General features: G+C 41.7%; 1 protein-coding gene across 5 annotated transcripts in view; it reads left to right on the top strand.

Annotated features, from left to right (window-relative positions):
* Positions 1–14,302, top strand: part of slc41a2b (solute carrier family 41 member 2b) — a 72,115-nt gene that overhangs the window by 37,567 nt on the left and 20,246 nt on the right. For 4 of the 5 annotated variants that reach the window (XM_088072913.1, XM_088072915.1, XM_088072914.1 and 1 more), the window contains exons 7-10: positions 2,659–2,745; positions 3,201–3,348; positions 11,415–11,494; positions 12,479–12,610. In XM_088072913.1, the coding sequence (XP_087929039.1) occupies positions 2,659–2,745; positions 3,201–3,348; positions 11,415–11,494; positions 12,479–12,610 (447 nt within the window). The remainder of the gene's footprint in view (positions 1–2,658; positions 2,746–3,200; positions 3,349–11,414; positions 11,495–12,478; positions 12,611–14,302) is intronic. The other variant, XM_042511036.2, reaches the window with a different exon arrangement.

The following is a 14,302-nucleotide window of genomic DNA, read 5'->3' as shown; positions in this document are numbered from 1 at the left end:
TCTTCTTTGATTTCTTTCTTTTATGTTGTATATTGCCCTTGTAAAGCACCTTGTGACCCAAGTCTGTAAAAAGAGCTCTATGAATGGATTTTACTTACTTTATTTACTTTCTTACCTTGTGGTGAGACACCTCCTTTAGTCAGCCAGTAGAGGTCCCTCCTGCCTCACTCTGTAGCAGTGCTGCTTTCCAGTTGCAAAAACAGACTGGCTCTTTTCCTCATGAGATGCAGAGATAGTCTTGCTTATCCATGCAGTTGGCATATTAGTTTAAGCTAAGCTTTTTTTTTTTTTTTTTAAACCTTTTTTCTGGATGTTGTCCTGATGTTTGCATTTGAAAACCTCCACCAGGTAGCAGAATCAGCAGGGGTAGAGTTTACAAATCAGTGAATTGATTTTCTTTTCCTGATGAGCATAATTTCAGTAAAAAACCTCAAAACCTCAAGCTGTGACGAAAGAGTGGTGGATGGTGGATTTGCAGCATCTGTTGTAAATATTAATAGAGTAAATGTTCAGGTTCAAGAGAGATGAACCAACTCATGCTGCTGTAGTCCGTGTTACCGGTGCTACACAGTATTTGGACATTTCCTGCCCACCGCCCCCACCATGGTTTTGCTTTTTAAATCAATACTAAGTTGGACAAGGATGCTACAATTATAAATGGCAAGTATCTGCTACATACAGCAGCAGCAGAATTGCAGCATAGAGTAGTAGGCTTTTAATTGTTACAAAGAAAAGCTGCCATCTGTTAACCCTCCGACTAAAATGTGTTCCACTAAAGTGTCCCAACTCTGCGACTATAGGTCGGATCATCTTACTTTTTTCAGCAGCGTAAAGCTGCCGGCTGTGCTGTTCAGGGGGATGCCTCTGATGCATCGTAGCTCTTTACGGGACGTTGTTCAATAAATCTGTGATGACAGCTCCGATATTGTGATCTTCCGTCCATATTTTAATCATATTTTGGTGATAAAAGTATATTAGCATTGATGCTAAACGGCATATTGGTTTCCCATAGTTCCTTTGGAGAGGTCAGAGGTTTGTTTTGGTCTTGCCATCCAATCAGAAGATCGTGCGACTCTGTATCTGCTTTTAATTGCCACACGTCATCTGAAGCAAACTGCACTGTGATTGACCTAATCCTACTGTATCTATCACTTTGTGTTATTGGTAGCGCCTTGTGCATTAGAATAAACCCTGGTAGCCCCTATAATAATAATAATAATAATAATAATAATAATAATAATGAGACAAAGGTATATCAGGAGACAGTCTAACAAGCAGCAGGGCCTCATAAGGATGTAAACTCTGTGTTTACTGCAGGCAGAGTGGGCAGGAGAATCAGGGCCCTCTCTGAAGTGTCAGGGGTGTGATGTGACCCTCTGCAGCATCACAGAAAGGAGCTGCTTTGCAGAATGGCACAGATAATGGGATACACAAACTGCAAAACAAAAAACGATGGGATTTTTTTTGGAAAAGTGTATCTGATTTTTTTTTAACTATAATAGGTTTAATGTTTATTTTTTCACTTTCTGATTCCCAACACTTTGGAGAGGTTTTCTACAGCAAAAAAATGCATGTTAATGCATAGTACAATCAAGCTAATTTCCCAATTTAAAAAATATAGCCCTAAAAAAAAAAGAATAACAGAACATGTAGGCCAAAGTGCCTTTTTGAACAGATTTTAATCTGTGTGCAATTTTTTTTCCACTGTTTTGATGGGAACCATATATTTTGTCAGGTAAAATATTATCGTTGTTGAATTTTTGGGGGGGGGCAAACTCTTTGTTTTTTCAGTTTTAATCGATGACTTCCCACTTGTGAAATAAAGAAGGAGAGGAAAGAAACTCAAGACTCGACGGATTGCTATGATTGATTTATCTGTGTATCTATAGGTAAGGTATGAAACGTACTAGCAAATAGTGTGCTTCAGCTGAGAAAAAACAAGACAAGATTAAAACCTAGTATATGGCTAGACCGTGCACAGTGGCTCCCAACCTTTTTCCTTCAGAGACTTATTTACCACTATGAGTACACTGAAGACATATTTTAGGGATATTTCATATTAAACTAAGAGAAAGGTTGAAAATAAGGCAATGTACCTGTGGCTCCAGGCCCCCAAATCACTACGTCTGCCCCTGGTAATAATAATGAGAGCTCAGTGAAAACCGCTGGATTAGACACGGAGTGTTGCACTCTAAATACTTCCATCCAAAGTCTGACTAAACCTTAAACTGAAACAAAATAGTCTTTAGAAGTCTAAAGAAGTCACTTTCCACTCTAGTGTTCATTCAGACACTTTGGTGCTTTGAAGGAAGCTCCGCTCTGTTTGTCTGTCTAATTGCGCTGGGCTGTCGGGCGATCAGCTGTTTGATCCTTTATCATGACACGCCCCTCGGTTGTCAAATAATCAGCTGTATTCTATAGTCAGTCCTTCACTGCATTACATGATTGTTCAACACTTTTGGCGGGAGATTTGCTTTGGTGTAATGACAGCGTGAAACTGACAGTGAAAGCGTCTGTCACATGCCAGGAGCATGAGAGTTGGCAATTCTGTAATATGTTAAAATGCAGAACAATACACTTATAACGTTAGACACAGTCACACAGCTGTACCCACTGATCATTAACACATCCTCCCTCTGCATCTCCACTCATCCCCAGGTCCGAGCGGAGACTGCACTGCCCGTGGCTGCCATCAGAGCCAAAACGCATTCTGCTGTCCAGCCAAAAAGTCTGGATGCGTCGCATGTATGAGCATAGAACTACAACAGATCGAATGTGCACTGAAGCACAATACAATGATCAACAATGGCGGATCTTGGACACATTCTTAATCTTCATGATCTTATACTGTCATATCGCACACCCCTACTTTGTGCAGACCTTTGTGTTATTTTAGTTCACTGGTTGATTAAATTCCAGCCGAGCAACCCCTGTACATGTTCACTTACATGTGGCCTAGAGAGGCATACTTCTAGCTGCTGGCAGGAGATATAGAGCCATATATGGCTGCATATTCACATTTCTGTCAGTGTCTACTAAAATGTGTCCCCAGCCATGGTTGGATTACCAACAGGCTTGAACAGTACAGTACCTTGGTTTTTTTTCTGCCAGTTCCCAAGTGCATGCTGGGATTGGCTAAAAACTGCTCTCTAAAAAATAAAAATGAATAAAGAAGAATGAATGCATCTCTTCCTTCCCAGATACCTACCCGTATGTGTCATCAGTGGTTTGCGCCTTCTTCATGTGTCTTACTCCTCTATGGATCGTCATCTCCTCCAAGCACCCAGCCAGCCGCACCCTGCTTTACTCTGGATGGGAGCCAGTCATCACTGCCATGGTCATCAGCAGGTGTGTGTGTTTGCGTATTGAACTTTTTGTGTGTGTGTGTTTAGTCATTAAAAGGGAAAGAACTGCTTTTCTGTGTCTGCAACTCCCATCACTTGCTTTACTTGATGACTGATCCCCTAAACAAATTGCAGCACCTGAGTACATACACCCTCGGGTCCCCTTGAGCCTGGCAGCCTTACTTATGCCGCCTGTAGGAAGGGAAACAGTTTTGTCCCTCCCCTCTCAATGCTCAATGCAGGTGATATCACATTTTTCAGGCTTCCATTAGCCTCATTCCCATTTCACAAAAAAACCAATAACACCCACTAACATCAGGCTTTTAAAGAAGTGGGAATGTGTACAATCTACATTCACACCCGGGTCCAATGACTGTAGTAGACATGAGTTTTTATCGTTTTTTGAGTTTTTACCTCCGGCTCCAATTGGCATTGATGGGAACACAACACCCGAGTGAATGTGGTAATTTTAGCTGGGCCATCACTAATTATGGTCTGTGTCTTCCGATACAGCGTAGAAACACTGATACAAACACATCTGCACATCTGTTTGAAAGCCGGACTTAATAAGTAAGAGATAAATGACAAGAAGAAACCACTGAAAATTTTTCAAAGATCTCCGTTCCTGCTGCTGTCTGCTGTTTACCTATTCTCCTGCCTGTCCATGAAGTCGCTCCGTACGCACATGCACATACACACGCGCACGCACACACACTATGATATTTAGCTGGTTTATTCGTGATTAAGAAAACCTGTGTGCACCTGCTAATTGCGGTGGGAATGAGGTAATAGTCAAGCAGTAGACACAATAAAGACTTATTCCCACTGCACAAAAAACCCACAAACCTGCATATGACTGCTGCTGCTGCTGCTGCTGCTGCTGCTGCTGCTGCTGCTACAGTCTCTCTCTCTCTCTGGCTTGTTTCACATAGTGCACTCTCTTAAAGGGCTCTGGATTCACACAACAAACGTCAGCAATCTCGTCAATCTGCAGCAGTTTCATGCTTGTTGTGTTCACACATGCAGCGCTGTTGCAACATCGCTGCTGCAACATTGCTGCTGCTGCATCCCTGCTGCTGCGTTGCTGCCACGTTGCTGCCAGGTTGCTGCCAGGTTGCTGCCGGCAGCTGTGAGTACCATATTTCCACATTTATAACTATAAGCACAAATTCAACTCATTTGTCAGTGGGCTTTTGTTTTGAAAGGGAAGAAGGGAAGTTAGAGTAAAAGAGACATCTTTGTATTTCCTCATCTCTGTGGAAAAGAGACACTTTTAAACTGCAGTAGAAAGTGGTATAGAGTAAATATAATCATGAAAATTCAATTTTCACTGTCTATTTCTGGCTGGAATGCGCTTCTCATTGATCAAGGAGAAGTTGAAATTGTTGCCTAGATACAAAAGTCATTGTGTCATTCTTTCTTCATAATCTCTTACCATTAGTGAAAAATATGATAAATACTTCCTGCCAATTCACCACTGCTATTGGCTTCCATTGTATCTGAACCCTTGAAAGTGGTGATTCGGCAGAGAATAACTACCACATATTTCACTAATGGTAAAAGATTATGAAAATTGTCCTTGAAAAGAAAGTTCTTTAATAAGATTTGTTTTATTTTATTTTTATTCAAAAGGATGACAATACTATTGTTTGCACTAATTTGCACTGTTGTTTGCACTACTGAAGAACATGTTGTTCATTAAAGTTCTTCAATAAAAACATGCCAAAGATTGAACAGTTGTTTTATATTAATGCAGTCATGCAGGTGTAGACAGGTTATATTTGTTATCTGCGCATATGCCCCCCTGGTCTCTGCCACCGTTCCTTAGGCCCATTTCACACAGCGCACATCAGGAGAGCGTGAGTAGCGCTGAGCGTGTTGTTTTTTGATTCAGAGCCCATGTTATCAAATTAGAGCTTGCACACTGCCCGTCTGAGCAGTGCTTGTCAGGTGAGTCTGAGCTGTGTGTCAGTTGCAGCACGTCTAGAGAAATGGTGGCTTGCTGATTTTTTTTTAGGCCCGTTTCACACAACGCGTGCCAGGACTGCGTGAGCAGCACTGAGCGTGTTGTTTTTAATTTCGGCACCCATGTTATCAAGTTAGAGCGTGCACACTCCCCCGCCTGAGCAGCGGTTGTCAGGTGCATCTCAGCTGCAGCAAATCTAGAGAAACAATGGCTCACCGATTTTTTTTACTCGTGACCTGTGCGTTTGTCAGCAGAAATAGAAAGTGAATATGGTGTTTTGATTATTGTATTGACTCTATATCAGTTTTTTCTGCAGTTTAAAAGTCTCTCTGTCACAGAGATGAGAAAATATAAATACGACTGTTTTACTCCAACTTCCCTGCTTCCTTATCCAAACAAAAGCCCTTTGACAGTGTCTCTGTGGACAGAATCCCATCAGTTGTTAATACAATGCATTTTATTTTGAAACATTTACAGGACCAGGTTGTTGGCTGTGCAGGAGCTTGCACAACTTCATAAATGAGTGGAAATTGTGCTTATTAATATGAAAATACAGTACTAATAGCAGCGGGCAGCAATGTTGCAATGATGCTGTATGTGTGAACACCACACACGAAACATGCAGCAGTTAGGCCAGGCTGACGTCTTGTGCTCCTGATGCGTACTGTGTGAAAGGGGCCTTACGCTTGACGCATGCGTTTGGCAGCAGAAATAGACAGTGAATATGGTGTTTTGATGATTACTGACTTCATACCACTTTTTACTGCAGTGTAAAAGTCTCTCTTTGTCACAGAGATGAGGAAATACAAAGATGGCTGTTTTACTCCAACTTCACTGCTTCCCTTTCAAAACAAAAGCGCTGACAGTCCTGATGATATCTCTGTGGACAGAATCTCATCAGTTGCTTATACAGCTGCGTTTTATATTGAAACATTTACAAGACCATGTTGTCGGCTGTGCAGGAGCTTGCACGACTTCATAATTGAGTGGAATTTGTGCTTATAAATATGAAAATACAGTACTATTATCTGCGGGCAGCACCACATCTTGTGGTGAACACCACAAGCATGAAACATGCTGCATTTCGGCAAGGCTGAAGTCACACACTCCTGACGGAAGTAAATCTGTCTCATTTGATTTTGAATTGAAAAAGCCATTGGATTTTTAGCACTGGATATTTATACATTGAAATTATGTATCTGAATCTTTTTGCCACTGAATTTAACTCTTTAAATTTTCAATAACTAAATTTCACCTTTAATTTTCAAGTTAATTTCAAATTTTCAATTTAACCTGGTTCGAAACACGGTTGGAATGAGGTTCGGTCTGGGCGGGGACCCTTCTGTGCGGAGTTTGCATGTTCTCCCCGTGTCTGCGTGGGTTCTCTCCAGGGTCTCCAGCTTCCTCCCACAGTCCAAAGACATACAGCTCAGGTTGATTGGTGACTCTAAATTGCCCTTAGGTGTGACTGTGAGTGTGTATGGTTGTCTGTCTATATGTGTTGGCCCTGCGATAGTCTGGCGACCTGTCCAGGGTGTACCCCGCCTTCCACCCGATGGCAGCTGGGATTGGCTCCAGCCCCCACGCGACCCTTACGAGGACAAGCGGTTACAGAAAATGACTGACTGACTGACTAAATTCAAGTTGCTTAAATTCGATAGGCCAAATTCGGGTGCCAAAATACCTGGTACAAAATTCAGTGTAAACAGCTGGGAACCTAGAGAAAAGCAATTGATTCTAGATCAAGTCAAACTAACATCTAGCCAATCACATTACGCTCCACTGGTCACCTGACGCCGAAATTCAAGCTCATCCCCAGAGAGGACAAAAAAGAAGTCAAGGGCTGTGGTTATTCTATGTCAGCCAGTGCAAACCCAGGTACCTCTATGAGTATATTAACTCTTCTTTAAACCACTTGTGTGCTTTGTTTGTGTAGGATTCAGTAATAGACAATAACTGACACAAGTGGCGGCTGGTGCTAAAGGATTCGGGGGTGGCTCAATTTATCCTGGCACTGCACACCTGACAGCTGCTATAATGTCCACATGATCACAGCATTAATAAGAAGGAAAATGTAGCGTGTAGAGTTAATCAGAGTTTATTCCCTTTTTTCTTCTGAATAAAGGCTAACTATCCTTACATTAATTACAAGTTCATTATAAAACCAAAAGATAGTTCACTAATATCAAACTGGGATTTCATATTTAAAAATGCCAACAATAAATGGAACATAGTTGAGCAGAAAAGCAAAAATAAACCACACCTCAAATCTAAAACCAAAACAGCTTTCTAATGCTGTCTAACCCTCAGCCATTGGCACTACTTAAACATAAATTTTGCCCTTCTTTCCTTCTGTCCTGTCTATGACTTTCTGGTTGAAGTCTGCCATCTCAGTCACCAGTCTCTTCTTCATTTACAGCATGGCCAGTGCATTCAGTCTCTCCTGTGCCATGGTGTTTCTGTGAAAAGTTTTAATTCTTTTCAAAGTTGAGTTAAGTTACAGGTAAAAAAGCAGTCTTAATAGGATTACGTATTTTATACTGTATAAGGAAGGAGGGGTTCAAGAAAAAGGTAGTTGTATCCATATTATGCATCTCTATGTACGTCACAACATCTAAGTTGTGCAAAAACTACTTGGTTGCCAAACTTGTTTTCATATTTCGCTGCTTAATAACATGAAAAAACACCTGCACCTTGACAAATCAATTGATCAATCTTCTGATGTTTTTACTTATTTATAAGTAATATTTGTAAGTAATCTTACCACTATCAAAATGCCAAATTACTGATTTCTACAAAATACAGTGCACCCACCTCTGCTGCAATCCTCTCAAGTTCCTCTGGACTGAGTGTCCGACGCTTCTTTGCCAGCTGAAGGCCACTGCTGTGCTTAACCATGGAATGGAGGGAATTTTTGTGGACAACAAAAATCATTGCACTTAAAAAAATGCTATAAGAATGTGAGAGCAAATAATTATGGATCATATTAAAAACAGGATTTTTTGAATGTCCTGCTGAAACTACTGGATGCAGCCATTAATATGGACCGAATCAATGTTCCTCTTCTGAAGTCTGGCATAGATGAGGTCTACATGTGGCATGATGTGGTAGAAGGTAAAACATTCAGATACATAATTTAGATGTATTCAGTGCTCAAAATTCAATGTCTTTTTCAATTAAAAAGCAGATGAGACAAATTTACTTCCATAGAAACAGGCTATATGGCTAAATTCTGAAGTCTAAATGAAAGGCGGCCCAATATGTAGCCTTTTGTGGTGTGTTGCTACATATTTTGGGTTCCTTTCCAGTCTCTTCTGAAGAACAGCACATAGTTCAGAGAGCTCCTGGCTTCTTAAGGACGGTGGCCGCATAGTCTGCAGCTTCCCCGTCAGCTGTGCCATTGCCCTCATCTGATATCATGCCTATTGTGATTCCTCTCCAAACATCCATTTCTTCTTTGGCCAAGACAGCTCTCCTTGCTTCCAGCAGCTGAAAACACATGTAGTACAATGAGAACTGCTCTGTGGTGTTACACAACACAGATATTATGGCTGATATAGACCTTTTTGATCTCATTCAGCAAAGTGCATTCAGCTTTTTTCTTTAAATCTTACCCTTGCATTGGGTCAAAGGGCATGTCTTTTCCCTCAGTCTTGGAAACGTTGCCCAGTTTCCTTTAAAATACAAAAAAAACAACATTAACGTCACTTGAACTGAATAAATATCCAGGCTTGAGCAGCAGAAATGATTGCAGTGCCTCTTCAACTGTTCACCATAATTTTGCCATCTTGGTCTTGCTTTTTGCTGAGCTCTGTCTTGCTGCTCCGTTATTTTGGGTATCTTTCCATGTAAAAAAAGTGTTAAAATTTCCCGGAAAAAACAACAAAACTAATGATTGCTGGAGAAAATGACCAGCCACACGTGGACATTGAAATTTTCATCCAATTGGGACACGAGGCGGGACAAAGCCTTCGCAGCCCTTACTGTTTGGCTCAGAGAGATAAGATAAGATTGATATGTTTTTAATAAACAACAAGCCACACATCTAATATCTTTTTCATGCCTAACTGTATTTATTCTTACTGATCTGGATAGCTATAAAGATGAGCTTTTTGTTTTTTGACTGAAAAACGGCCGAAATTCTTTGATCTAATTCGCTGTGGGTGGACTGCAGGCTGCAGCCCACCAAAGTGCCATGGTAGAATCACTAAAATCAAGGAAAAATGACCACAAAATCAAGGGAAAATGACGAAATAGGCCCAGTCTCATATGGTCTACAGTATCAGCTGGCAGGACGGTCTGCTTCTAAAATGCTTAACAGCTTAGCCCAGTGGGTTAGGCCCGTTTTACACAGTGCACGTCAGGAGAGCGTGTGTAGTTGACACATGCAGCATTGTTGCAACGCCGCCGCTGCACCACAGCCCGCAGATATTAGTACTGTATTTTCCCAAGCACAATTTCCACGCATTTATGAAGTTATACAAGCTCCTGCATTGCCAACAACACTGTCCTGTAAATGTGTCAAAATAAAATGCCTTGTATCGGCAACTGATGGGATTGTGTCGGAGGGCTTTTGTTTTGAAAGGGAGGCAGGGAAGTTGGAGTAGTCTTTGTATTTCCTCATCTCTGTGACAGAGACAGACTTTTAAACTGCAGTAAAAAGTGGTCTAGAATCATCATAATCATCAAAACACCATATTCACAATCTATTCTTGCTGACAAACGCTCGCGTCACGTGTAAAAAAAAAAAAAAAAAAAAGCGAGCCACCCTTTCTGTAGATCTGCTACAGCTTGACGCAGCTGAGACACACCTGACAAGCGCTGCTCAGGCAGGCAGTGTGCATGGTCTCATTTGATAACGTGAGTGCCGAAACAAAAAAACAGCACGTTCGGCGCTGCTCACGCCAGGAACAAACCGGACGAGGAAGCGATGCGTCGCAGCGCGCGACGAAAATCGCGCGCGAGCCAGAGCCCTCCCGTTCACCACAGACGCGCATTTGTCCGCGCCGGTCGACAAGCGCTTCTGCTCCTCAGCTGTTGTCTACTCACATTTGGAGCTGTTTTTTCATCATGGGTAAGTAATTAACCTCATAAAATTATAACGCCATGTTTTCCTGACAACTGTACATGTTTGTCCACTTCTTAGTAATGAGTATTTATCCGTAAATGAATGTCGTAGGCTATAGTACACACAAGGAGTGTATATTACCAGCATTGTTTCTTTGATTGACTTCGCGGCTCGCGCGTAAATTAGACCAGACGCCGAAACGATCGCTGCAGGGCGCGAGCCGACCAAGGAGGTGCGCGCCGCGGCGCTTCTGGTGTGAACGACACATCGGTTAACATAGGCGCCGAAAGGAAACTGGCTCTGCTTCTCGGCGTCCAATGTGTCCCGGGCGTGAGACTTCAGCCTCGCCAAGCAGCAGCATGTTTCATGCTTGTGGTGTTCACACATGCAGCGTTGTTGCTATGTTACTGCTGCGTCACAGCCCGCAGATATTAGTACTGTATTTCCACATTTATAAGCACAATTTCCGCTCATTTAAGAAGTTATTTAAAGTTCCAGCATTGCCGACAACACGGTCCTGTGAATATTTCAAAATAAAGTGCCTTGTATCAGCAACTTATGGGGATCTGTCCATGGAGACCCTGTCCGGGTGTTGTTTTGAAAGGGAAGCGGGGAAGTTCGAGTAAAACCCATAACAGCCATCTTTGTATTTCTTCAAACATCATATTCACTGACAGCTGACAAACGCGCGTCACGCGTAATAAGACGGCGAACCACCTTTCTCTAGATGTGCTACAGCTGACAAGCAGCTGAGTCGCGCCTGACAAGCGCTGCTCAGCCAGGCAGTGTGCACGCTCTCATTTGATTACATGGGTGCCGAAACAAAAAACAACATGCACAAGTTTTCCAAGACCTCTGTCGCTGTCTACTGTTTACCAGTTCTGCCACTGATGAAGCAGTTGTAGTGCCTTTTATAGAGAAGCACACAAATTTACTGTGGACATAATTTAGATGAAGAATGCTCTACACACGCACGCACGCACACACACACACACGCTAACACCAGTTAATGATCCAATTTTGTTGTGTTCTGCAGCATTGGGGGGCTCATCCTAGACAAAACAGTGTCTGACCCAAATCTGGCTGGCATCGTAGTGTACACCCCGGTTATTAACGGTGAGTCACAGCATTAGCGCTGCTTCTTCCTTTGCTGTAAATGTCTTCAGGGTCACTGTTTGATTTGCAATCGCTTGCCCCGGGGAACCAACAGAAAAGGAAATTTTGGTGAAAGACTATTCTGGGGAATATAGAAAAGAATTATACTATATAAACACATGTAATGAAAACTCAGAAGTCATAGCCAGTGGCAGTTATGGCTAAGGTGATAGAGCGGGCTGTCCTCCAATCGGAAGGTTGGGTGGATCGATCCCCAGCTGCTCAAAGTATCCTTTGAAAAGACACTCAACACCAGATTGCTTCCAACTGTGTATAAATGATTAAAAACTGAGTAACAGGTGGTCCCTTGTTTGTTACATGAATATTAGGAGTTGGTTCATTGAGATAAATAGCTGGTGACGCTTATTCTCCACTCAAATTCTGGGCGTAGGTTTGCTATTGTTATATGTGGACACTAAATACTCAGTGATAGTGTTCTCTCGTTTTTAATCTTTCATTAACTGTGTAAGCATGTGAGAAGAGCAAAGTTTTCTTCATGAATTGATTGTAAGTGGTTGAGTAATTGATATACAAATGGTCAATTTGTGGGTGAAGTATTCTTTTAAGACCATTACTATTAAAAGGGCATGACTAATAATTTCTAATGCACAGTACAGAGCTGCCAAAAATATGTTTGAAGTTACTTATAAACAGCGTCATCATTACAGAGTTTGTCCATCACAAACAAGTTAAGTTTTCAACCATAAACTGACATGCTCAGTAAATATCTAGGTAACAGTTCTTTGATGACTAAATTTAAGTGAAGATCTCAGATCTTTTAACTACGTTAAAAATGTAATACTGGTGTCAGCCTCAAAAACAACGATAAATAAAAGTGATAATAAATGGGTATATTTACCTGCCTTCACGCGGTCTCTTCATTTACTTCAACCGAACACTGAATGTTCTGCTCCAATCATGACCCATGAACTCTATTGTCTCCAGGAATCGGGGGTAACCTAGTTGCTATTCAGGCCAGCAGGATCTCCACTCACCTGCATTTCCATTGTGCCCCTGGAGAGGTTCCTGACGAGGCCAAGGGCTGCTACTATCCTTGCCGCACATTCTGCGGTACAGGTCAGTATTTGCGCTGTTATTCACGCACACATTCACACACTGGTGGCTGAGGCCAACATACAAGATGTTACCTGCAACTCAGTTTTAGACATTTAGTTGAAAGCACTGTTAGACGGCCAATGTATAGGTTTTATTCCACTTTGTCCCACTCCACTGACAAGCCAATCACACCAAAGAACCAAAGCACTTTTGACAGATGATTATTAGCATTTCTGCAGGGTCATAACCAGGGTTTAGAAATTAGTGAGGTCTACAATTTAAGGGTGGGTGGGGGGGTGGAGGTCGGCCTTGAATGTTCACATTATTCGACAAAAAATTATGTATTTTAACATCAGTTTGGACCATTGTAGCTAGTAGCTAGTAGTTACTTTAAAGTAGGCTGCTCATAATCCTATAATAATCCTATATGGTGAGGTTATAGTTTTTCTATGGAAGGCTACTTTGTAGTAAGTTTAGAAAAACCATAATGTTCTTTTGAGAGAGAGAAGGGAGATAATTTTCTATTGTCTGGACTCTAGAAACCCATTTCCATTCAGATATATTAAGGTGATAGGTAAAGAGACCCTTTGTATTAGTTTGACCCAAATTCATACCAAAATGACACCTACAAACACAAGTACACACCCCTAGCTATACACTAAACACAGACTCATCTATAATAAAAGACATACAGAGGGACCTGTTGGCAAAAATATTTTTATAAATAAAGCTGCCTGCAAACGTGTATGTGTTTAAGGGAGTCCGTGAGGAGCAATTGCTATTTACAGGTTGCCTTAATGGGTTATACATACTTAGCTGTATGTGGTGTTAATTTTAAGTGTCTTTGTATTCAGGGCTCGAAGTATACACTGTTTTTTGGGGGAGCCCTATTTTCTGGTGCGCACCTCTACCAGATGCATTTAAACAATTAAGTTAGTGTAGAAGATCATTAAGTACAAGTTACAAATGAATTTGGGATAATAATAGCCTATGTAATTGGCAACAAATGGAATAAAGAACCTATGTGCTCTCTCTCAGCAATTTTCATGGTGCTGATGGAGCTGTCCATGGCCCTACCAGGGCACGGCTAAAAGGCTAGGATCAATTATATGTAAAGTTAGAGCAACATTTTGCAACATTTGTAGAAGGCTGAACACTAAAACAGTTCTCATAGGTCGCGTTAATTGAATTTACAGGGTTTTTTTGACAATAACAGAAAATTTTGAAGGCTATATGTCATTATGGCTCATTGTAAATCACATTCCTGACCAGTTGGAGGACTTGATGAAAAGACCAAGTGAAGTGGAGACAAAATTCACTCAGGCTTTATAAGACGGCAAATTCTGTGGAATCACACTCAAGCAGTCAGACACGCACATCACAAAGGTAAATAAATCTATCAAAAAAGATTCCCCTCTGAGCATGTGGGCATCATCACTGACCTGAACACCGTACTAAACACGTGGCTATCCAGGCGCTGACAGCTCGCTGAATAACTACAGAGGAGCACGTCTGTGACCAATATGGATCGCAGAAGGGTGCACCTGTGCCACTTGCGCATGCGAGATTGCTTGCCTCCAAAACAAAATTGAACCGGCATTGAGAAGTCATCTGTCTAACCGCGACTCCCAATCCTCCATGGAGATTATGCACATGGCTCCCCCTAAATGTCTCAAAATAAGCTTTAGGTGGAGCTGGTGCGCCTTTAAGGAA

The sequence above is a fragment of the Plectropomus leopardus genome, chromosome 22, assembly GCF_026936395.1.
Source record: "Plectropomus leopardus strain MGB_pleo_1.0 chromosome 22, ASM2693639v1, whole genome shotgun sequence".
NCBI lineage: Eukaryota > Metazoa > Chordata > Actinopteri > Perciformes > Serranidae > Plectropomus > Plectropomus leopardus.
Note: the sequence above shows the minus strand (reverse complement) of the source record. Positions and strands in the feature narration are given on the sequence as shown.